Source organism: Corapipo altera, unplaced genomic scaffold, assembly GCF_003945725.1.
Source record: "Corapipo altera isolate COAL_440 unplaced genomic scaffold, ASM394572v1 61305, whole genome shotgun sequence".
NCBI classification, from domain to species: Eukaryota; Metazoa; Chordata; class Aves; order Passeriformes; family Pipridae; genus Corapipo; species Corapipo altera.
In genome coordinates, this window is record NW_020884909.1 from 1464590 (window position 1) to 1490164 (window position 25575).

The 25575-nt window shown below is 40.6% G+C and overlaps 1 protein-coding gene across 6 annotated transcripts in view; it reads right to left on the reverse strand.

Moving 5' to 3' along the window:
- Positions 1 to 25575, reverse strand: part of PIGG (phosphatidylinositol glycan anchor biosynthesis class G) — an 86385-nt gene that overhangs the window by 31690 nt on the left and 29120 nt on the right. For 3 of the 6 annotated variants that reach the window (XM_027653031.1, XM_027653029.1, XM_027653030.1), the window contains exons 9-11: positions 24844 to 25301; positions 17622 to 17813; positions 9555 to 9864 (exon numbers count right to left, since the gene is read on the reverse strand). In XM_027653031.1, the coding sequence (XP_027508832.1) occupies positions 9555 to 9864; positions 17622 to 17813; positions 24844 to 25301 (960 nt within the window). Of the gene's footprint in view, positions 1 to 9554; positions 9865 to 17621; positions 17814 to 24116; positions 24393 to 24843; positions 25302 to 25575 lie in introns of those variants that run through there. The other 3 variants (XM_027653032.1, XR_003529253.1, XM_027653033.1) reach the window with 3 other exon arrangements.

A 25575-nucleotide genomic window follows, 5' to 3' on the forward strand; every position in this document is an offset into this window, starting at 1 on the left:
TGAAGCTGTAAAGAGGGCAGAAAGGTACGAATTTTACAAAGACATCACACAGCAGAAAAATCTTGACTTATGACCGTCAGTCTTCTTCATTTTGTCTTTCATCATGCACCACTGTGGTAAATTACTGTTACACTGCACCAGTGTAATAAATTACTGTTATGCATTTAGTGTAATTTTAAGCAATGACAGGAACAGAGCAAAGAATAACTAATGATGAGCAGCTAAAGAAAAGGCATATCTGTGCCCTAGAACGTGTAAGATGAGATTGGAAAAGAAAGCTGTAAATTAAGGCTACTCCTCAGGTTTAAGGGGTAAAGACTGAGGTCATGGCAAGAGCAGAAAGGTCAAGTGCAGCACTTTGAAAGCAGGGCAGGGTGTTGTTCCTCAGTGAACAAAGATTTGACAGGGACAGGTAGGGAGAGAACCTGCCTTCTTTTGCCCCTGTCCCTGTCCACAACAACAGATCTTTTCCCCACCACAACTTATTTTTCACTCCCCTCCTTCTCTGCGTGATGTGTGCAGAGTAGAAAAGCTGAGACATCAGGAGATCATGCTCATGCCACGAAGAGCTGAAACATCTCTTTAACACTGTTTACTCCACCTTGTTCTACACTTACATCATTTTAAACAAAGTCAAAGACAGAGGGAGTGAACTCAGTGTAGAAGGAACTCAGTGAGTTGAGGAGAAGGGCGGAGAGCACTGTTCCTTGCTGGTTTCTTCTTGCCCTCACTACCTTCCCAAGGGGAGTACATCTTTTTGCCCTGTTCTGCAGGACCAGTGACATGCACTGCAGTGCTGCATTTATTCTTGCTCTTTCTCACATGTAGTGGGATGGGGAGGTTCCCCAGGATGCCAAGGTTCTGCTGTCTGCAGACAGACCCTTGCAGGTTTCAAGACCCCAAGCAATCTGGTTTGAACCTCACAGCTGAAATTGCTCTGAAAACAGGATGGAACTATGGGCCTTCTGGAGTCCTCTCCAATGTAAATCACCCTACAAGGCTTTGAAATCATAACAAGAGAAAGCTACAAGCCATTTGAAAACACCAGTCCATCTCTTTACCTAGAGGCAAGATGAATTAGATATAAATTATTCTAAAAATGTACAAACCTATTCTGTTTTCTCCCAATGATAAAAAGCACCAGAAAGTATAAACAAGTCTTAAAGGTTTTGAGACTGTATTTTCCTTCTCCTGTTCTGCAGATATACTGCACTAAGAATGGGAACAAACCCACACTAATAAATAAACATCTGGAATTTTTGTTCATTTATAAGCTTTCATCCAAGGTAATGAAAATATTTTTAAGACATAGTTGCTGCAAAATAGATTTTTTAGGAGTTGCTTTAGTTAAGAGAAACAACCAACTCATCTGTTTCTATTCTCACTGCATTTGAAGGGCAAGTGGCAATGATAAAGATACAGCATACTTTTGAGAAGTTACTGATGAGTGACAAGATGTGGACGACATCTCAAGAGCTTAAGAGAACACAATCAACCATTCAAGCTCATTGAAAAATTCATCAAGAGGTTCTTGAGCTTGCAATATCTTAATAAATAAGAAGCATTCTGACAAAATGTATTGATTTAATATATTTTTGACAATACTGGAGTATTTTTAACTTTAACTTTTGCACAAAGTGTTAAAAAAGCAAAGACCCTACTTACTAAAACAAGATTAAAAAACAAATTGGTTTTACCCAGTTCCACATAAATAACACGGCAGTTTATCCAGACAATCTCTAAAAACCTCCAAGCATGAAGACTATACTTATGTGAGCAACCTTTTCCACGGCTTACTATTCACAAAAATCTTGCTAAAAGGCTGGAAAAATGAGATAATGTGTAGTTTTTCCATTTAAGTTACAACTGTTCAATAAATTTGCGTTTTAGGTTCAAATTGTGAGAGAACAGAAAAGGCCAGCTGCTTCTGCAAGGGAAGGTAAGCTGCGAAATGAGCATGAAAACAAGGCAGGTGAGAGCAGTAAGTCAGGACTGTGCAGTGGCAATGTCCAAGTCAGGGCTGGATCTGGAGACAGTGATCAGGGCCAGATGTAATCCAGGGATTACAAATCTGTCCAAGATTAGGCCAAAAAGCCCAGCCAGCAGGTCCAGGTCTAGGTCAGGATCAAGAAAGTACAAGGCAGGCACAGACACACCTGCTTACCCTATAGCACAGACAGTAAAGCATCAGATTAAAGCAGTTCCAAAAAGGAAAGTAGTGTCAGGCCCTTCTAGCTTTTCTCCCAGCAGCTCCTGTCTATGAAGGAGATGATGCTGAACTCTGCTAACTAAACTCCTAGACAGAGATGCAATCAGGGTCCTGACACAGACGAAGCATAGAATGCAAAACTGAGTGTAAGATCAAAGTATTTGTTTTCAACCTGTCCTTAATTTGGGGTGTTTTTTCCTACTTACATTCAAAATTTAAAAATTAGCTTCCACCCTCATGCACTTTATTTTTTACCCCATGTTCGTCAGTTATACCACCTGATTAATGAAAAATAATATCTGTTCCTATGAACCTTGCTTACTCTGTACACTTAGGATTTTCAAAGCTCTACTTCCATAAAGTCTTGAAGGACCCTACAGTATTCTTTTGGAAGAACACTGCCTCATTCATTAAATATGCTATCCTGAGCAGGGCTATTTTTAGCCAGTATCATATTCAAAGGGCCAGCACTTCCATTCCACGCTCAGCAAGACAGAGTTACTGCTTTTGTCATTTCGTACCCCCTTGTCTACCAAGATTTAATAAGGCTCAGCAACATGGGCAAGAAGTCTCATTCTCTTCCTAATCACATCTAGACATGTGCAAAAAGCAGTCTTCCAAATCTCTCTCCTATTTCCAGATGGAAGCGTTTCATATTTAGTTTATATTTTCCTTCTCCTGCCTCATTTAGCTAGCACAGTTTAAATTTGTATCCAATCTGATCGACATCAACAACAAATTTCAGTGGTTTTCAATTTTTTGTACTTGAACCATAAACCTGCTCTCATTTTTATGTGTACATTAGATCTTTATGCCTGTCTGGAAATTAAAACCCCAGTATCACTCTAAGCCCAGTCAGTTTCATAGCAATAGCTCTAGGAACCACAAAACTTGAGGGGAAAAAAAGTCAGGGAAGAAATCAAATCTATGCCAGCAGTGCACACAATACCTAATAATACATTTGTGCTTCCTTCACATCTTAGAATTCTAGCATCAAAAATCAGTCATCCAAAACATAAGACCTCAGTGCTCATAGTCGTGGTCATGGACAGGACAGGTAACTGCTAAATCTGGGACAGCTGCACTTTACTCAGTAAGAACAGTGTCACTTCACTGGAAGGCACAGAACTAAGGAGGGGATCTGTAAGCATTCACCAAGCAAAGACCTTCCTGGTTTTTCCACATGATTGAATGGCTTATTCCAACAATTAAAATCTGTTACTAAACCATCATGGGTACTTTCAGAGTTCCACCTTTCATCACCCAGTTAAGGAAAAGCTGGAAAACGTACATAACCACATGAAATCACCTATGGCTTCACCAGAGGTCACTTGCCTACGGTACTCCTGAGATATACAATAAATACTTAAAGTTTGACTGCCTGCATTTGTCACAAGAGGTCTGAGCAAACAGGAAAACTGCACTGCCATGAGAAGAGACTGTTTGGAACACACCTGAAGGGAAGGTTACCTACATATGTTTGGGAGAGGGAAGTCCCAGTGCAGGGGATAGATTTTTTTTCCAAAATAGGTACAGAAAATGGCACAGAAACTGGTAAATGTTCACCTGTTGTATATCTGATATGGATCCTGCATCTATATTTCAGTGACTAACAGTTAATTATCAACATATAATTGTCAGATAATTAATGTGTCACTAATAAAACAATAAGACACTTCAATCCTGACTTTAAGCTACACAAACTGAGCAGTTTTTCCCTTGCAACAAGTCATTCTGAACTCAAAGGAAAGGGAACGAGGAACTTAAAAGTATATATATAAAAAAATCCCAATTAATAGGCAGCGAGGTTTTTTAAGGTTGTCAGCTTTTTAATTTTACCTCGTAGTGCAGATCAGAATGCTGCATACTGAGTAAAACAATGTAAAAAGGTCATGAAATCAAACATAATTTCTGGAAGAAGCTTCTTCTATTCTTGGATCTACAGTCCCAGACTGGAAAAGCTATTCTGAGAATAAATTGAGAGAAATTTACCAAATGAAGAGACAGTATTAATCAGATTCTGAGGGGCCTTTGTTACCTCTGTAATTTTATGAAAGACCAGCTCAACCATTCTGCTTTTCTATGCTAATATTCTGTACATCAGATAACTAACTGCTTTCAATTGTGAACAGCAAAAAAACCTGTCCCTCTAAGCCTTGTATGATTTAATTTGTTTCTTTCCATGCCTTCAGAACAGTTTTTTTGTCAGAGAATAAAAGAACAAAGGTAACATCCGAAGACTGGTGTTTTGGTAAAACTCTTAATCTCCATCCTAAAAAGGGTATCTAATGTAAATGTACTTACAACACTTTTAAAAGAGAACTGAAAACTTGTTCTCTAAGGAACAGGGGGTGTGAAAGAAAATCCCATCTGTCTGGACTCTTAAAAGCACTTTTTCCTTTAGCAGAATTGATTTCTCTATTTCTGAAACATCTCTAAGATGTTCTGAATATAGAAAAAAAAAAAAAAGAGAAATAGAGATAAAGAGAGAAAATAGAGAAGTAGGCCCCAATCACAATTCTTCTTTCTCTTCTACTACAATTTGTTTGCCATTTTAATCAGTCTTGGGCATGGTGACTGCACACACACACCTTAGTAGACAGACACAAAAAATAATTTTTTGTAAAAGACCGTTGTCATGTTCTAAAATGGACACATTTATAAAAAGTCCTATGCTAAAGAGAGTTAAGAACTTTTCAGAATTTTTGCTAAGCTGTTGCTTAATCACAGAGTCACAGAATACACTGAGTTGGAAGGAAACCACAAGGACCATTGAGTCCAACCCTTAACCCTGCTCAGGACCATCTCCAAGAGTCACACCATGTGCCTGAGAGTATCATCCAAATGCCTCTTGAACTCTGTCAGGCTTGGTGCTGTGACCACTGCCCTGGGGAGCCTGTTCAGTGCCCAACCACCCTCTGGGGGAAGAACCTTTTTCTAATATCCAATCTAAACCTCCCCTGACACAACTTCAGGCCATTCCTTCAGGTTCTGTCACTGGTCACAAAGGAGAAGAAATCAGTGTCTGCCCCTCCTCTTCCCCTCACAAGGAAGTTGTAACTGCAATGAGCTCTCCCCTCAGTTTCCTCCAGACTGAACACACCAAGTGCCCTCAGCTGCCCCTCACACGGCTTCAAATCAAGGCCCTTCATCATCTTCACTGCCCTGCTTTGGAAACTCTCTAATGGCTTCATATCTTTCTTATATTGCAGTGCCCCAAACTGCCACAATATTCAGGGTGAGACCGCCCCAGGTCAGAGCAGAGCAGGACAATCCCCTCCCTCACCTGGCTGGTGATGCTCTGCCCAATGCCCCCAGGACAGGGTTGGCCCTCCTGACTGCCAGGGCACTGCTGACTCAGATTCAACTTGCCATAGACCAGAATCCCCAGGGCCCTTTCCCAGCACTGCTTTCCAGCATCTCATTCCACAGTCTGTACATACATCCATGGTTGCCCCATCCCAGGTGCAGAATCAGCACTTCCCCTCATTGAACTTCCTATGGTTGGTGATTGCCTAGTCCTGATTTGTCCAGGTTTCTCTGCAGGGTCTCCCTGCCTCCAAGGGAGTCAACAGCTCCACCCAGTTTTGTGTCATCTGCAGACTTGCTCAGGATCCCTTCCAGTCCTGCGTTTGAATCATTTATGAAGATGCTGAAGAGCACAGGGCCTGAGATGGAGCCCTGCAGAATCCCTCTAGCTGTACCAGCTGCGTGACACTCCCAGTTAATTTCTGGTAAGTTGAAGTCCCCCATAAGGACAGCGGCAGTTGACTTGGAAGTGTCCCTTAGTCCCTCAAAGAGTAATTCATCAGCATCATCATCCTGGCGGGGAGGTCTGTGGCAGACTCTCACAATGACATCTGCATCATTTGTTTGCCCCTTGATTCTTACCCAGAGGTTCCCAACTGTGCCATTGCCAACTGTGAGCTCCATCATCCTGACCTTTCTACTACACACAGTGCCACCCTTCTGCCTCTTCTGCCCTGCCTGTCCCTCCTGAAGAGCCTGGAACGAACCAACAGGGCACTCTAGTCACAGGTCTCATCCCACCAGGTTTCACTTATGCCAATGATGTCAAATCTCTCTTCAAAGCTGGAATTTACAGGCATGTGATGGGACACAAAAAGGCAGCTTCTTATCTGGGTCTGCTCTATTTCATACAAGCCAATGTGGTAAACAACACAGGGGCAAAAGCTTTGGCCTGCTTCTACCAGAAGTTTTGATAAGCAACTATCACCCAAGTTATTCACCAGGTCTTACAGGAGATGTAAAAACACCCACCTAGAAATCTGGCTCACAACAAAGCAATGGAGAATTTCTCATTTCTGAGGTTTGGATGCTGCGATTCAGCAGCAGTCTATGAGCAAGAAATTCCCTTGTCAGAGCTAATTTTTAAAATATCCCAAAGTTTGCTGAAATCTAGAGGAAATGCCAAAATTGCCAGCAGTGTGATGGAGCCTGGGACGATGCTCTGAATCTGCAGGATATCCAACAACACAATCTGTAGCCAAATAAAATGAAAATCTCTTCTTTCTGCCTTCTAAAACCCAAAGAAATCCTCAATTGCAAGGGTACTGGAAGGTGCAAAGTATTAATAATGAAAAATAAAAATCTTAAAATAAATTTCCATCTTCCCACTAACACCAGTTTAAGACCACTAAAAAACCATAGCACGTGCTATCAGATCTGTTACCATCTACTGGTCTTGAATAAATACAGTTTTATTGGTGTAGAAAAACTCCTCTGGCATATGGAAAGATGAAAATTTGGCATATATCAAATGGAAAGACATATCAAGCTCCTGACAGCTCTAACAGCTCATTTCTGGAAAAGGTGTACAGCTGTTCCAAAGTTCAGGTAAATTCTTCCAGAAAAGTTATTCCCAAATTTTTGGCATCACTTAGATCAGAGAAGACACAAAATTTAGCCTGCTACATTACACTTCCACAACAAAACTATTTTTTCAAGAAGTCCTTATTTTCTATTCCATCATGCCATGGCTGCACATACATGGGCTACATGTATCTAATGCATTTTCCCCTCACAAGAGCTTTTAAGACCGTCTCTCATCACATCCCCATGGACAAACTGATGCAGTCCAGGCTAGGAAAGTGGACAGTCAGGTAGACTTACAACTGCTCAAATGCTGAGCTCACAGGGTTGCCATCAGCCACATGAAGTCCACTTGGAGGCCAATCACTAGCAGTGAACCACAAGGATTGACAGTGGGGCTGATACTGTTTAACATCTTCACTAATTACCTGGACAATGGGGCACAGTGTCCCCTCAGGAAGTCTGCACACAATACATAACTGGGAGGAGTGGTTGATACAGCAGATGGGTCTGCAAGTGGGTCTGCTGCCACTCAGAGACACCCTGACTGACTAGAGGAATGGACTGACAAGAAATTCGTGAAGTTCAGCAAAGGGAAATATCAAATCCAACACCTGGGGAGGAATAAAACTATGCCTTTCCTTACACTGGGAACTAACCGTATGGAAAGCAACTTGGAAGAGATCACCCTGTCATTTGCCTTTTGTGCAAAGACCTACAGCACCTGGGACTGCATTAGGGAGAGGCTCACTAGTTGGTTAAGCGAGATACTCTATCCCTTCTATTCCTCTATTCTCAGATCACATCTGGGTGCCTGGGTTCAGTTCTGAGCTGGCCACCACAAGAAAGCCATGGGTGTACTGGAAAAAGTCCACTGAAGCACCACACAAAACTGATGATGGGAAGAAAGCATCTGTAATACAAACAACTATCTAGAAGAGCTGGGTATGTTTACTCTCAAGAGAAGAAAGCTCAGCAGGGATCATAACAATGTGTATAAATACCTGATGAGGGGGTAGTACAGAAAATGCAGTCAGACTCTGACCTTTCAAGTCACTCAAGAGTGACTAGCAAAAGGATAAAAAACAACACACACAAACTGAAATACAAGAAGTTCTGTTTAAACATCAAAAAAAGCTTTTTTAATAGCTAGGCTGGTCAAGCACTGGGACCAACTGCCCGGAGAGCTTGCAGAGTGTTCATCCTTTCAGATATTTAAAATAGGGAGTGGACACAGTCCAGACCAACCTGATCTATTTGATCTGCTCTTAGACAGAGGGAGGTTGGACTGAATGATCTCCAGAGGCATCTTCAAGCCTCAACTCTCCTGTAATTTCATGGTTCTTTGAAACTCTCAGCCAAGTGTACCAAGAATTCAGCATCACTGAAAATGGACTGCTTTACAAAAATATTCATAACATTCTTTATTGTCCCTTTTTGCATAACTTGGATTTTCTTCCCGGCCTTCCCAGCCTACCCACCATTAAATTTCTGGTAGCTGTTTTCACTTGGTACCTCAGTACTGAGAAGGCCTTCTCTTCAGCCTCCTGTCAGCCACAGTAAGAGCTGCTCTCAGAAGACCATAATCAAAGCGTGCAAAAGCCATTCAACCAGTAAATGTTACGTCCTCTGAGCAGGAAAACTGGGAACCATGACGATCTTACCTGCATCAGCAATATGCTATCTGCACATGTACTCCCAGAGCAAAGTCAAGCCAATCCTCAGCTTGACCACAGTTTTAACATCCCCAGCCATGCCTTAGAAGCAAAGCCAACACAGGCCTCACCTCGAACTTTCACGACAAATCAGAAAACCCCTCCTCCTAAACCAGAAACAACCTGATTCCCAACCTCACAAACTTAACTTTAGACAGCCTGCTACACTGTTTCCAATGCTACTAGAAGGAGAAAGATCCTGTCCAATGCTAAAGGTCCTTTCCTTCCACACTAAGGAAAGTTTTTGTGGAATTTCAACTTTATTTGCAATGCAGACAGCTATGTTATTGAAATCAGTAAGGCTCCTCAGGAAAGAAGATACAATTTGATATAATAACAAAGAAAAGCAGTTCTGATATGAGAGATACTACATGCCACAGTCTTAAACTGTATGTATATCTATTTTGATGCAACCAAAGGCTTGTAATGTCCAAGAATCAGTGACAAATAGCCATCTGTCTTTTCTCAGTATTAATCAACTCAGATGACATTTTTTAATTAATTATCACCTGAGTAGTATTTATGAGGCCCATTAACAGACCAAAATCATGCTGGTATAGGTATCTGATCCTTGCAACACTTGGAAATCTGTTTTGAGGATTAGACATCAAGGTATGCATCTTTCCCTGGTTCTAAAAGCAAAACATTAATAAAACAATTAGAAATTAAAGCCTTCTGAGAACTCAGTAAACTCTTCCACCCTGATATTTAGTTAGCATTTTATTTACAATGGGCAATATTTCTTTGAAAAACTATTCCAGCTCCCACCTCTGCAGCACGGAGAGTATTCATCTTACCTGAAAATAGAAGAAAGCTTGGCCAAACCAGTAGTGCATGATAGTAATCTGTGCCGCATCAGATTTCAAAGGTCTCCAAATGTATTTTGTCATCATTGTCTGAATCAGCAGGCAAAACACCAAGACTGGTAAATTGTGAGGTCTAAATAGAAGGGCTGCTAGCAGAACCAATCCGCTATATACTTCCCATAATCCTGTGTTCTTCATGCTGGAGTCTGCAGAAATAACCTGTGACTTTAGTAAATCTTTAGTGCCAGTGAAGACTATGCCAAGAACAAAGACATAAACAAAACGAGCTTCAGTGATCCCCCTAAAGAGAAAATAAAATTGGAATAAATAAATAAATAAATAAATAAATAAAAGATGAGTTATTTACTAATACTTACTCCACACAGTCTTTCAAGAGAGGTCAAGACCAACCAGTTCTGCCAAACAGGTCAAAATCTAAGGCTGGTACTGGCCAACTTCATGAGAGAGCTTTCTCCAACACAAAAACCCTAGGAAGGGTTCATACCTGAATTAAAACAACTCCAAATCGACTTCAGCAAAGAAAAAAGCTTGTGCTAAAAAACTAAAATAATCTAAAATATAAAAATAAAATTGTATTTCACAGATTTCACAGAATATTCTGAGTTGGAAGGGACTCACACTGATCATCAAGTCGAACCCTTAAGTCACTCTCCCATACAAGGATCGAACAACTAATGTAACCAAAATAAATTTATGCTAATACTATTCAAGACCTAGATCCATAAATATATCCATATAAATATGCCATTTATATAGCATAATGAATGTTAATAAAAAATACTCCTGCGAGAGATATGGAAACTTTATTTCAGAAATTAAATTGACTTAAAAATTCCTATATCTTTTAAACTGTTCAGTGATTTTTCACAACTCATTCACACAAATATGCTTCTTTTTAGCCCACTAAAACAACAGTGAGAGTATTTGAAGATCCTTATTTCAGTCTGAAATCTTTGCACACTTCAGACATTTTCTCACCTTACACAGCTGTGTAGATGTACATATGTGCTGTTTTATACCAGCATATTTTTTCCTTGTTAAGTGTAGAGACTTTTCAAATCCATTTGAAAAAAGTAATTCCACTACAAAAAAACCCTGAGTTTTAAGTAGTAAGTGTAACTGGCATTTATGCTATTTTCAAACCACCTATTAATTCATTTGCCTCTTAATTACCAGTGAAAGGCAGCTTCAACTAAAACACAGCATGTAGTCCAAAAAGTTGATAAGGACAAGGACTAGTAAGCTTAAAAACTGTGACCTGCTATTTTAGAAGAGCAAGGTCTGAAAAACTAAGAAAGCGAAAGCAAATATCTGTCAAAATGTAGTGATATTCTCATGTTTTCTGGGCCAAAAATCCCCAGATCACATTAGAGTGCACTAGGCTGGCAATAATCCAATGAATTCACCAAATGAGCACGTGAGAAAAATCTGTGGTTACAGATCTATTTTTTTATCTTGCAAAAGATAAAAATGCACATTATCTACACACTTAATCTGTAATTTAATATACATTATCCTTAGGTTTCACAGGATCACTGACACACAGAATGGGTCAGGTTGAAAGGGACTACAGAGGGTCCTCTGCTCCAGCCTCCAGCAGGTTGGCCCCCAACCAGGTGCAGGACCCTGCATTTGCCTTTATTGGAATTTCTGGTTATTCTCTGCCCAACTCTCCAACCTGTCGAGGTCCTTCTGAAGGGCTGCACAGCCCTCTGGGGTACTGGCCACTCCTCCCAGCTTTGTATCACCAGTGAACTTTCTGAGGAGCCATCTGCCCCTTCATCCAGCTCATTGATTAACAAGTTAAACCATACTGGGCCCAGTATTGAACCTTGGGGGACAGCACTAGTGACAGGCCTCCAATGAGACACTGTACCACTGATTACGACATTCTGGGATCTGCGTTCAGCCAGTTCTCAATCCACCCCACTGTCCTCTCATACTGTTCACACTTCCTGAGTTTGCCTACAAGGATGTTGTGAGAAATAGTCAAAAGCCTTGCTGAAGTCAAGGTCAACAATACCCATTGCTCTCCTCTCATCCATCCAGGTAGCTGTCTATTGTAGAAGGTAACCAGGTTCATTAAGAACAATTTACTGTTAGTGAATCCATGATGACTACTCATGATCACCTTTTTCTCATCCATGGGGGTAGAGATGGCCTCCAAAATGAGGTGTTCTATCACCTTTCCAGGGACTGAGGTGGTCAGTATTCCCCTGCACCTTCCTTCTTGAAGACCAGGGTGACACTTGCTTTCTTCCAGTCCTCAGGCACCTCTCCTGATCACCACGACCTTCCAAAGGTTATCACAAGTGGCCTCGCTGTGGTATCTGCCAGCTCTCTCAGCACTCGGGGATGCATCCCATCAGGGCCCATGGATTTGTGGATGTCAAGTTTGTGTAGGTGTTCTGTAACCCAATCCTCCTTGACCATGGGAAGGTCTTTCTTTCAACATTCCTCTACCCTGGTCTCCTGGGTCAGAAATTCCTGAGGGGGGGTCCTGTCAGTGAAGACTGACACGAGGAAGGCGTTCGGTAACTCTGCCTTCTCTGCATCCTCTTTCACCAGTGTCCCCTGTCCATTTAGTGATGGGCCCATGTTATCCTTTGTTCTCCCTTTCTCATTGATGTATGATGTAAGAAGCCTGTCTTGTTGACCTTGATTGGCCAGATTAAACTCCAGATGGACCTTGGTCTTCCTTATCTCATTTCTACCTACTTTGACAACCTCTCTACACTCATTCCAAGTGACCTGATCCTGCTTCCATATCCTGTGTATTTCCTGATTACACTTGAGCAGTGACAGGAGCTCCTTGTTATCCACATGGGTCTCATGTTCCTCCTCCCTGATTTCCTGCTCATCAGGATGTGTCATTCTTAAGCCTGGAGGAAGTAATCCCTGAACATCAATCAGCTGCCCTGGACCCCACTGGGCCCATGGGATACTTTCAGGAAGATCCCTAAAGAAGCTAAAGCTAGTTCTCCTGAAGTCCATGATTGCTTGCTGCCCTGCTTCCTCTTCGCCCAGTACTGAACTCCACAAGCTCATGGTCACTACAGCCAAGGCTGCCTCCAACCTTCACATCTCCAGCAAGGCCTGCCTTGTTTGTTAGTATGAGGCTGAACAACACAGCATTACTTGTGGGATCCTCCCCTATCTGTGTCAGAGAGGTGTCATCAATGCTTCCCAGGAACCTTCTGGACTGTTTGTGCTTTGCTGTGTTTCATCCAGACGTCAGGTTTAATGTCCCCCACAAGAACCAGTGACTGTGACCTTGAGGTTGCTTCAAGCTGCCTGTAAATGTCCTCAATCACTTTCTCCTCCTGATCAGGCAGCTTGGAACAAACACCCACAACGTCACCCTTACTAGTCTGCCCTTTTATCCTCACCCATAAGCTCTTGATTTGCTCATCATCCATCCCAAGATAGAGCTCAATACATTCAAAGTGTTGCCTCACATAGAGGGCTATTCCATCACTGTGCCTTCCTGGTCCATCTTTCCTAAACAGCTTGTGGCCCTTCATGACACCATTCCAGTCACGTCAGCTATCCTACCACATCTCCATAATCACAGTGAGATCAAAGCCCTGTGACTGCTCACAGATCTCTAGTTCCTCCTGTTTGTTTCCTACATTGCACTGGTGTACTGGTTCTATCTAGAAGTATTTTCCATATAGAAGTACTTGATTTATGTCACTATCTGAGTGAGGGGTGCAAAGGGACAACCCGTAGTCCTGTCCTGTGGTTATGTATTTGGCTGCTTGTGTTTGTCCAAGGTATTCCCCTTTAGGACTCCTTCTACTACTTCTGTGGTTTCTACAGTCCTCTCCTTCCCATACTTTATCTCTGTTAAGCCCAGCTATGCCCCCATCCCCCTCCGAGTCTAGTTTAAAGCTCTCTTAAGGAGTCCTGCTAACTCCTAAGCTATGATTTCCCCTTTGAGACAGGTGGGCAGGTGTTGCCAGCAGGCTCGGTGTCATATAAACCAACCAATGATCAAAACCCTCAAAATTGTGCTGGTGACACCAGTTTCAAAGCTAGGTGTTCATCTCCCTGATTTTCCTGTTTCTTGCCCCATCAATCTTTGCAACTGACAAGACAGAAGATAACCTGACTTGTGCTCCAGATCCCTTGACCAGTTGTCCCAAGGCCCTGAGATCCCAAGTGATTGTCAACAGACTTCTTGTTAGAACTTTGTTGTTACCCACCTGGAAAACCAGTAGTGGGTAATAATAATGGCTGTACCAGGCTAGGAAGTTTCTTGGTGATGTCCCTTCCCTGGGTCCCAGGGAGGCAACACACGTCCCTATGGATTGGGTCCAGTCGGCAAATCGGGCCCTCCAGTCCTCTCAGAAGGGAGTGACCAGTGACTACTACCCTTCTTTTCTTCTCAGTTGAGGAGGCTGTAATGCAGGGGGTGAGCTGCCCTGCCCTAGGTAACCTCTTCAACCTGGATGGACCTTCATTCACATTTACATTTCTGGTCCTCATTTCCCTGGTTCTCAGACTCCAAGGCCTCTTATCTATTGTGGAAGATAGGGTAGGTCAACAACCTGGGAAGGTGAGGTGGGTCAGGAGGAGATTCCCCTGCCACCCAGAGCAGAAAGCCATTTCCACTCCCCTCCATCCCTAAGGTCCTTCTGGCTGGTGGTGAGAGGGTGGAAGATCCACTACTTCTTGTGGAGTGCATGATGGGTCTGTTTGTATAAGGCATGGTAGAGTGCAGCTCCACCACTTAAACTCTTACTACCAGTCACTTTTTACATGAGTAATGAGTGAACATGGTCTCCTACAAAGTTAACATAATTCACTCAGCAGTGAGGATTCTTGAGTCATCAGGACTTAGTAATATATCGAGGATTAGACCAGGACTCTAAAAATAGTAAAAGTATAGTTATACTCATCTAAGCAGTGTAATTAGCTGACCACAACAAAACATCACTAGTCAAAATTTCTAAAAATAAATCTTATCAACAAAAAATATAATAATTTTATAAATAAATAATAATTAAAACTTTAATTATTTTTCAGTCTTTGGAAGGTCACCCTCCTTCTCAACAAATTACTAAGAAATAAGCTTGAATTCAATCTTCCTTTTCACAAACAGGAAAGAAAAAGCACGAGGAGAAATAATAAGCAGGAGCATTTTCATGTTCAATTTTCTTTTTGCATCCACAGAAACAAGAAAAAAAGGCAAAATCACCACACAACACTGATGTGGCCCTCCTAAACTTGAATGCAATACACTGTTCTGTTGTTTAGGTTTCAAAGATTCAAATTTATACCGAATGGCCCATGCAAAAGGACTTTACTATTTTATTCCCTTAAATAGCAAGTCTTTATAAAAACCCTGTAAGGCCCATTGGTTTTTTCCTTTAAGAGAAAAAAAAAAGTAAAAAGCAGTAAAGTTTAGAGAGTTCTTCTGTTTCTGGCTAATGCAGAAACTCAGTGACCTTTTTCAGAGTCTCTGTTAACTCTGAATATTTACATTTGGTGGTAATAATTACATCAAATATATTCATATGACTTAGAAGTAAAACTTTAGGAACTAGCTTTGGACATTGGTCTATTCAATGAGTTAAATGAGAACTGAAATTAACCAGTTGATGAAAATTCAAATAAAAAAAAATATTTCTCAGCAAATGCACTACTATTATTTTGTGTTAGTACAGTATATACTCATCTTTTTCATTGCTCAAACTATAATTTTTTTTAAATAAGTGTGAGGAAAACAGAAGGCTAAATCACCTCTTTGCGTTTTTTAATTTAGAGGTTTTCTTAGTGTAAGCCATAGAAAATGTAGAACACTTAAATTGCCTCTTCTCCCTCATCCACCTTCCAGCAGTTGTCACATTCAGAGAAAATCTGCAGTAAAGGGTACAGAGAGGGAGCATTTGAGAGCAAAGAGTCTCCATCTTAGAGAAGAATGTGTTATGCATGAAAAATGCAGTGGTTGCCTACAGCTTTAACTGATATTACACAAAACTACCTCTACCTTGCACCTGGATCTGGAGCTATTCCAGATTATGAATACACTAACTAGACACATGTAAAAGAAAGTCCTGGGTTTGTTCCTGGTGGCATTTTAAGTAGGCTTTTACCAAATATATCACATCAGGCATATAAGATGCCTGATCATAAAGATGCTAGATCATAAAGATGAGCTAGCATCACTATGTCAACACGCCACCTATCATCTGAAATCTACTAAGTTGTGTCTACCACCTTTTCTGACATGCTGTCCTGGGAGCCTTGCTGAAGATAATGTTTGGTGAGTCAGTGATCTTGGGTAAACCATGTCTCTCTGTCCAGCCTTGTACTTTACATCTGAGAAGCCCACGTGTTAGCACGAGTGGTGGCTGCAGAGGACCGGGTAGGAACCCCTATGCCAGCCTGTGTTGTGAACTGATAGGTACTAGGGCAGACATAATGTTCTGACCTGGCAACAGTAGACACATGGGTTTGTTTTGGACTGTTTGGTGTTTTGCTTTTACGAAAGGCACAACGGTATGGGAGGGAGGCAGAACCTCTCCTCAGATGGGACCCATGTGCCACAGTGAGCCGTGGGAAGATTCACCTGGGGTTTATATAAAGCTTTGACATAATTTAAGAAAATCACCATGTGAGCTATTTATTTAAGGTGAAATAACAAAAAAGCCTGTATGCTTTCTGTATCAATGCGACCAATGTGCTGACTATAGAATGACCAAGTTTTAAATAAATGTTTGACTTCAGTAATGAACTACTCCACTTATTTCTCTAATCGCATTTTACTTGTGGCTCAATTGCTGTATTTAATGTTCTGTCCCACGCTGCACTATTTTAATTCTCATTGCAAGGACAGTATTATTCTCTAAGGATTTTACTAAAATACAAAGCAAAACTAGAGATTACACTCAAAAATCAAGCATGTTTCAAACACAGAGCCAAATCCTCCAGATTAAGTAAAGATTATCATTACTTTCTCATGCAGCAGAACTAACACACAATGTTTAACACTAGTATACAACGAGAATTATCTTCAATATTTGGAGAGAGGGACCGTATGTAAATACATCCAGATACACATACCTACAAATATTTATTATAAAACATGCTGTGTTAGCAAACTTGATTTTCCATATGTCCTAAGATCTTACCCTGAATGGTTTTTTCCGTCTCTGCACATCTTGTGAATCTCTGGTCCCTGACTAAGAAGCTCCAACAGAAACCATTTGTATCCATATAAAATTCAAAATGAGTGCAAGAGGAAGTTTACTACATCCAGAAGACAATGGTTTCAAAAACGTCTCTTCCATAATCTCTTCCCCCTCATCAAATGTTCTAAGTGACTCTGGAAGTTTTTCACAACTCTCTGACATTCAGCAAAACTTGAGGCTGCAGAGCCAAGTACAATCCAACAGTGAAAAGTACGATAAGAAAACTAAAACCATTTAGCCACATTCCAAAAAGGGTCATTGGTGAAAGAGCTAATAGCTTCCTTACAGTTACAGACTAGTTCTCTAAGAAACATAACATCAGCCTAAAAATCCTTAGTATGCACTATGCTGCACAGATGAGACCTCAAGAAGGACGTGGTTACATCTTGAAAGCCCAGATATTACAGAAAACTCAACTGGAAAAACAAGGTATGGGAAAGCAGCTCTCTGAACTACTGCCTAACCATTTCTGAAACTAAGAAGTAGCTAAATGAGCTTGGCCTGTGCTCTGTTAAACATGGCAAGTCCATCTAAAACAAGAGGAGATGGTGCACTTGGAGTTTCGTTTTAGCAAAAATACAGGGTATGACTACTAGATTTTCCTCATATTAATTTTTATCTGACTGGCTTCTGATCTGCCACAGTCAAAAGACACTTATTTGGGCTTAAAATTAAGCATAAACAACAAAAACTGAGCACTGGTCACCTATAAACTAGAGCTCCGTTCATAAGAATGTAATTCCAATCTAGACATAATGTCCCCTCCACCTCATCCCCTGATATCCAAAGTGTTAACACCTTGCTAGAAACAGTGTTACAGATCTGTTGATTAACTTACTTTGAAATATCTTTGCCACCATGTTGCCATGGAAATATGACATTTCCAACAGCTGCCCGGTAACTGTAGACTCCCAGGAGCCCGAGTGCCATAGCAATTTTTGAAACCAGGGAGCATCTCCTTTGAACCAGAAAGAAGATCATAAGTAGGGAGACTGCAGCCAAGAAGGAGAGTTCAGGTTTATGTTCAGAGCTGGGAAAAAACAAACAAACAAACAAACAAATCTTTTAAAACAGAACTTAGAGCTAAGCATATTAGCTACAGCACCATATTAATCAATTAATAAACTGTATTAATTAATGCAGCACCAAATTAATCACTGCACTGATATTTGTTATGAAGTTGCTGAGAGGTATGGTAAAATATTTTAGTATTTCTGGAAAAGCACTGTTATTAATAAGATTTTCTATTCAAGCATACATATTTAAAAGTGTAATTATTGTGTCCCACCATATGCTAGTTATTCTGTTAATTAAATAAAAACTGAGCTGCATATTGCATCACGGAAAAGGGTCTAATACTTTTAAACTAGAGGTTTGTTGTTTATACATTCTGAAACAGTGCATTTCACTTATACTACAGCATTTTATTTTCTAGCACAATGAAAAAGATTGTTGCTCTACAGGATCAGAACTATTCTGTCTCTTGAAGTAACAACACATGTATTTGATTTGTTTCATTAATTTTAGTCGTAGAACACACTACCTATCTAGAATGACCACAAATATACTTACACAGTTTACAACACACATATACAAATTCATTAGCACAATGTAATTCCCTTACGCAACTACAGTACCTCGCATTATGTGAGAGGTAAAGACACAAAATTTGCATCATTGACAGAGAATATTAGAGATACAGTTTGTTTGTTCCTCTGCATCCTAGATAGAGGTAACACTCATTCCAGAACAGAGGTCATTTCACTGAGCATGCTGCCAATGTTATGTATTTAAATCTTCAATACTATGAATTAGCAAAATGTAATGGGGCAAACTGAAGATCTGCACCCAACCCCTACCACAGCTACCTACACACTTTAAGAAGGCCCATTGTAGCACAAGAATTGCCAACCCAAGCCTACAACAGATATTCCCAGTATCCCAAATGATGTAAACCCACTAATTTTGTTACACATTTTTGTTAAGGACATCATGTAGAGTGTGAGAGCCAAAGGCTCCGTCTTCTGTCTTCCACATACAAAATGCCAAGATGAAAGACCACTAACTTCAGAAAACTAAGAGTGAGCTTGGGCTATTATCTGCATTAAAACCCATCACACTTATGAAACTCCAGTTTTATCTCTGATTTAATAAAAATTACTGTACTTCAAAGAGGCTTACTTTCCTGTTCCTAGTGTTTGATTTATCATGGGTTTGAACAACAGTTGTTTCAGCTATTGCACTTGGAAAGTCACAAAGGGAAGGTTATGGGGCAGAAAAACTGTCCTCCTAGTCTTCCGTGCAGGACCCAGTCAAGCAGTTCATAGAACTTAACAAGACTCCCAAGAGATGCAGTGCTCTCTGCAAGCCATTGGAGAAAAGTGAGAGGAATAAGATCTAGAACACTATGGGAGAGAAAATGCAGTCTTGATGTTTCTTTTTCTACATAAGAGTCAGCAGAAGCAGTGAATAGATTCCTGCAGCAACCCATGAAGATAGTGCAAGCACCACCTCTTATGATCAACACACAATAAACTATTTTGGTAGCCACTGCACCTTTCAAATGAACATTTTTGAAAACTTTAAGTTTTCAGGTAGTATCCTCCTTGGCTACTCATTGTATGAGAGCAAGACAAATCAGGAATAAATAACATCACATCATCATCATCTTTGTCTCTTTATCACTTTTGTTAAGAGATTCTTGCAGACAAAGTTAACAGAGCAGTGCAAAAAATTTAAAAAAGCCATTGCTGTTGGTAAGAAGTAACTGCTATTGCTATGTCAAGCCAGAGACTCACTAACAGCTGCAATTCCTACAATGAACATCTGAAATCATACTCTAATACCCTCCCCCTGAAAAAATGGGGGCACTGAAAAGTTATGTTCAAAGTAATGTGCACATCAGTCACATGACTTTGCATTCTTGACTGCTAGCAAAGGGGGTTATATACAAATCTGTCCAGGTTTTTGGGTAACAGTCCTCTGTGATTTCTTCGGGGAATTTTTTTGAACCATACAGATTTGCTCAAAAAAACCTACCCCAGCGTTTCATAGTTTGCTGAAGAAAGAAGAAAAAGATTTATACAGGTGAAGTCAGGTCAGCATAAATCACCTACAGTTTCACGGTTTTCTAGCCAAGGTTCCTCCAGTTAGTCAGCTAAAAGCATATGTAATTAGCTTGTATTTCGAGAGGCGATCGTAGTTGCCCAACGCAGACACAGAGACTCCAGTCATTTAGCAAAGTTCTAAATGATTTTGATAGTCTACTCAGAAATACAAGCAAAACATGCTACTCTGGTCTCAGCTGCAATGTAGTGGGTTTTGCCCAAACCACAAAATGAACCAACAGCTTCCTGAGAGAAAACGTGGCGAGAGGGAAGGAAGAAAAGAACACTTTGGCTGTATCTTCTTACTGTAACATCTTGTGGTCTACACTCATACTTCTGGTATGCTAGCTTCGGGGGAAGGGAATTTGGGGACGGTTAAGTTATTAAGTTATTCAGATAATTAAAGGAAAATATTATCATCTTTCCATGTTGATGCTTCTTGTCACTTCTCTTGGAGCTGATGTTGCCATGTAGCAGCTCTGACACCTTTGAAGTATCAGTTCTGACCAAGATAACCAGCTAAATGAAGCTAATTGAATACCAACTAATTAAAAAGAAAACCTGACTTCCAGTCAGATCTAGATTAAGTGTTCTCTTCCACTTCATCTACTGATTTTCTTTTGCTCTTTTTTCCATCAAAGTATTTTTTCCTCTTTGTAGCAGATTTCACAGAGTCTGTCTGCAAATAACAAAGAACATTTTCCTTATTTCAGCACTGTTGAATGCATCTCTAGTAGCCAAATTCAAGACACTACAGGCACACTGATTTTCTGTGTTTTGGTACTCACATTTTTCTATGGACAAACCTGGACAACAGCGTCTCTGTCTCAAATGCTGAGGCCATTAAGCACTGTCCAGATAGGCAAAATATTAGAGCATGAGCACAGATGTCTAAAAGGTCAATACAGAAGAATAAGAAAAGAGGGCAGTTTGTTCATTAGTTTATTTCAGAGATGAAATAGAAGGCTGTCTAGAAAAAGCCTGAGTAGCCGTAACTCAAACTAACAGGGGTACAAACGATATAAGTAAGGTTCTAAATACTTATTAGTAAAAAGAGAGCTATTAAGATGTAACTATGCAAATTAAACTCATGCTAAAAATAAAACAACAATCAACCTTACAGACTAGCAATGCATTTTGGGAAGAGGAATAAGTGCTTTACGCAACTCAGCTTATCACCAACTTTTAATTCATGCTGTTAAGGAAAACACATCACCTCAATCTTGATCAAAACACTAGGGAAACAGACATCTCTACCACCCTGTTCTCCTGTAAAGGAGAAGGAACAAAGACATTAAAACCTCTAAACAAAGAAAATCCAAACATGTTTGCCAAATAGGAATTAACTGACACTTTACAAACCCCAGGATGTGTAAAGATTTAGTTGCATCATTGACTGATCTTTCTGAAGCTTGTCCAGTGAAACACAACAGAACTCAAGAACTCAACTACCATCCCATCACTCGAGTCCAAAATCTGTATACATCAAATGCTGCTAATCTTTTAATCCCATAAAGCAAATGAAGTATACATCAGCATGGTGACATATTGTATTCTCCTGTTAGATTAAAAGCTGCTCCATTGTTAAAGTCAGGATATAGTTTCACAGTAGCCCAAGCCAGCCTGTGTCAGGACTGCCAGGGTTCTGTTCTCTTCACCTGCTCCCTAAACATATCAACGAAAGGGTGAATGCAGAAGTGTGACAGCCCTAATCACATATACTCTTAGCCTGCCACAGCACTCTGGACTTTTGCACAGTGTTTCTAAGCCCCCCAGAATACAAGTTTGTGAATCATTGCTTCTTTCTCAATCATATTTGAAAGGCATGCAGGTTCTTTTAAGGAATGCTTCAGAACAGCAGAAAGAAAAAACTGTTTATGTCTGCAGCACTTCAAAAGATGCAGATACTTCCACATTCTGTTTCTACAGTAATTTCAACAACAGCAGTGCTGATTTGTACACTCTTCCCTTCCTGTATTCCTGTTACTAGCCAGCCCATTTGCCTGTGAAACCTGATGGTAAATCAGAGTGGGATGCAATCCAACAGAGAGCCAAGTGTTTCCCATGCCATCTTGAGTTATTTTTCCAGTCATATCTATTCAATTATTTAGTTCACCATACTGACATGCAAACAGGTAAAATACAGTGCCAGTGAGGAGAAGAGTATGACAGCAAGTACCTTGCTCTGTATGGCAAGAGCTCCTCCAATATACTGTTATAGCCAAACACTCAGTCGTAGCCTAAGACTGTAGCTGTAGAACCTTTTCTCTTCTACTTGTTTTGAGACCCAAGCAAATATGCCCAATGTGAGGCCATAATTTGATAGAGAACACAGGGAGCAATTCACCTGTAAAATTCTGAAGTTTTCTGGTTCTTTGATATCTAGCTGCTGTACTTCAGCCTTACTGAAGGGGGAGGCAGACAGCTTTAATAACACGGTTGTTACAGCTTTATGAAGGAGAATACTTAATCAACCTCACAGATTTTTGTGATGAGATGACAAGCTCAGTGGAAGAGAGTAAAGCAGGCATTGTTGTTTATCTGTGCTTTACCAAGGCTTTTAACACCAGCTCCCATAACATCCCCACTGGCAATCTGATGTGGTCCAGGCCAGGAAAAGTAGACAGTCAGGTGGACTGAAAACTACTGAAATGCTGGATTCACAGGGTTCCCATCAGCAGCACAAAGTCCACCTGAAGGCCAGTCACTAGCTGTCAATCCCAGGATTTCACACTGGGCTCTATCCTGTTTAATGTCTACATTAATGACCTGACCAATCGGGCAGAGTGTCCCTCCAGGAAGTCTGCACACAACACCGAACTGGGAGCAGTGGTTGATGCAGTAGGTGGGTCTGCTGACATTCAAAGGCCCCTCAACAGACTGGAGAAATGGTCCATCAGGGATTTCATGAAGTTCAACAAGGGCAAGAAGCAAGTCCTGCACCTTGGAACAAATAGCTACACAGATCAGGACAGGCTGGTGGCTGACCCTCTTTTCAGAGATGGCTCTGAGCACACTGATGAACACTTGACTTGATAATCAGCATGCAATGTGCCCTTGGAGCAAAGACAGCCAACAGTATTTGGGAGCTGCATCATGAAAAACATTAAATAGAAGACTGAGGAAGGTTGTTTCTTCCCTGGTGTTCAACCCTGGGTCCAGTTATGGGTTACTCAGTACAGAGAAAGATATGGACATATTCAAATTCACACAAATTCCAATTTATATGCACAAACATGAAACACAAAAATAGCCTCCTCCTTCCCTTCTCCCCACTCCTTCCTCAAAAACAACAACAGAACCCCAGAGGAAGCCAGAACAGGTGTAAAAAGCCTTGGGTTTAGCTGAGCTGGTTGCTTCGAAGCTCCTGACAGGTAGTAGGTGTTAGAGTTAGGTATACAGGATTTTCCAGGATTCCCCAGCTTTTGTTATAAATCAGGAAGCCCTAGAAGCACCTGCTCTATCTGCAGACTATGCTCTACCTGTCCTATCTCCCTGAGACCCTACAGCCCAAGGCTGGAATACATTTTGTTGCTCTACAGGCATACTAAGCACCATGAAATCAGAGGTAGGAGCACATTAAACTGGAGCAGGATCTTTGGAAGTGAAGTCCAAACATGCATACAGAATTCTTAGAAGGCTGATAACATTTGCAAGAGTCATTAAACATTCCTGGTGGACCACATGAGTAAAAGCATACATTTGAAACAAACACAATTTTTCAGCTGCAAGAGTATCAGGTCCTTGTTTCATGCCTTTGTGGCATCAGCACATTCCAAAGAAAAGGGCTGACAGTCTGAAGAAAACATCTGGCTCAGGATGTTTTTGGGCAGATGCTCAGGATTAACTGTAAAAATCCTCACAGTCACACCAAGTCACGCCTCATCCTGCTCACACATTAGCTTAGCTCATAACGAAGGAGTTATCTATCATGTGGAGTTGATGTTGAAAATACGACATTCTTTCCTCAATCCCTCACCTCATCTCAAGAGCACAAATGCATGGTGAAAGCTCCGGAATAGAACAATCGCTATAACGTGACAAATTCCCTCCTAACTCATGTCTTTCAGCACTCATGCCTGTCACAGCAATGAGCATTTTCACCTGTGAGGTTGCCAATAAATAACAAGTCTCATATTAGTCCATTTGCTCATGTCATTTTTAATGAATGATGAATGGCATTTCATCCCTGTGTTGTAAGATACTGGTAAGAAATCTATTCATCTTACACAGCACAGCCTCTTCATCTGCTGCCTGCAAAACCTTGTCTAGGCTGTCACAGGGTATTGCTTCTCCATCCACCAACTGAAGTACAAAAGACAGTTCAAACATCAGGTACTTTTTATCACTGAATAATGACTGTAGTTCTGCAAAATACTAAGAGGTATCAGAAAAAGGAGAACCTCTCCTCTGGTATACTTCAAGTTATAAAAAATTCCTCTTCTTGTTTATCATATTTCACTCAAAAAATTCCTTCAGTTTTCCACCCACATGTTAAAAGCCTGTGATAGACAAGGAAAAACTCTATGTGAGGTATCTTCTCCTGTGATTTCATAACATTCAGAATTATGCAGAACCTTCCTGTCTTAATTTCAAGGGTTTAATTCTATTAAGCGATTTTTAATTTCTGAAACCAGACACTCCTGACTTATATATGGAAAATATTTACTTTTTGCTTCTGATAAACCTATCGTGTATAATTTGCATTAATTAGATAAGTCATGGCGCGGGGCAAAGATTATAAGCTACTGACAGCACACAAGGAATCACTCCTGCATGAAATAGCAGTGAAAAACTCCTTATGTTACCTCCCTATTTATCTGCTTTGCATGTTTGCAGCACGTTCTAATCACAGACTGCACAGAAATACATATGTACTTCACCAAATGAAGTACATATGTACATTTAACTTTTAAATAAGGCAGAAAGTGTGACTGTAAATCAGATACCCACCTTGTCAACCAATGTCCAAAGTCTGGTCGATGAGCCCACTGGACACCTGTCTGATTCAAGGATCGAAGCAGCCGACAGCAAATAAGGATGACCCATGGAGTTGCTAAGCTTATCCACTTGTGTGATCCTTTCATGAATTCAGATGAAGATGTGGCCTTGTCCAATTTTGAACTATCTGCTGCTGGAATGTCTATATTCTTGCAATCAGAGGTTTCCCCAAGACTATCAAAATTTTGCTTCATACTGGTGCTATGTTTAGGGTCACATTCTTTTAGAAGAAAAGTATTTCTACAAAGATCCTGACACAGCACCAAACAAAGCGTATTGATAAGAAAATACCAAGTTTGATGTTCCTCTTCTATGAAACTGCTTGCCCCCAAACTCAAAACATGGCCAATTGTTCCAGCCAGAATCAGCACATCTATTTCTGACCAACTAGAACTGGACACAGCTGGATTCTGAAAACAAAAAAAACAAAACACAGGAGTGGTGAAAGGGTGTAAAAAGTTCTCTTGTGTAAGTATTCACAGTGTGCTTACACCAATTTCCTCTAAGAAAGCAAAATAAATCATGAGACAAGTTATTTCTATCTTAATAAATCTCAAAAACTTACACAAGAATCATTTCAACGTAGCATATTTAGTTAGCATCACAACATAGTAATAATTTCTATAATTGCATTCTGTTTAAGGGCTCAAACTTCTCTATGAACAATCATCATAACTGTGCATA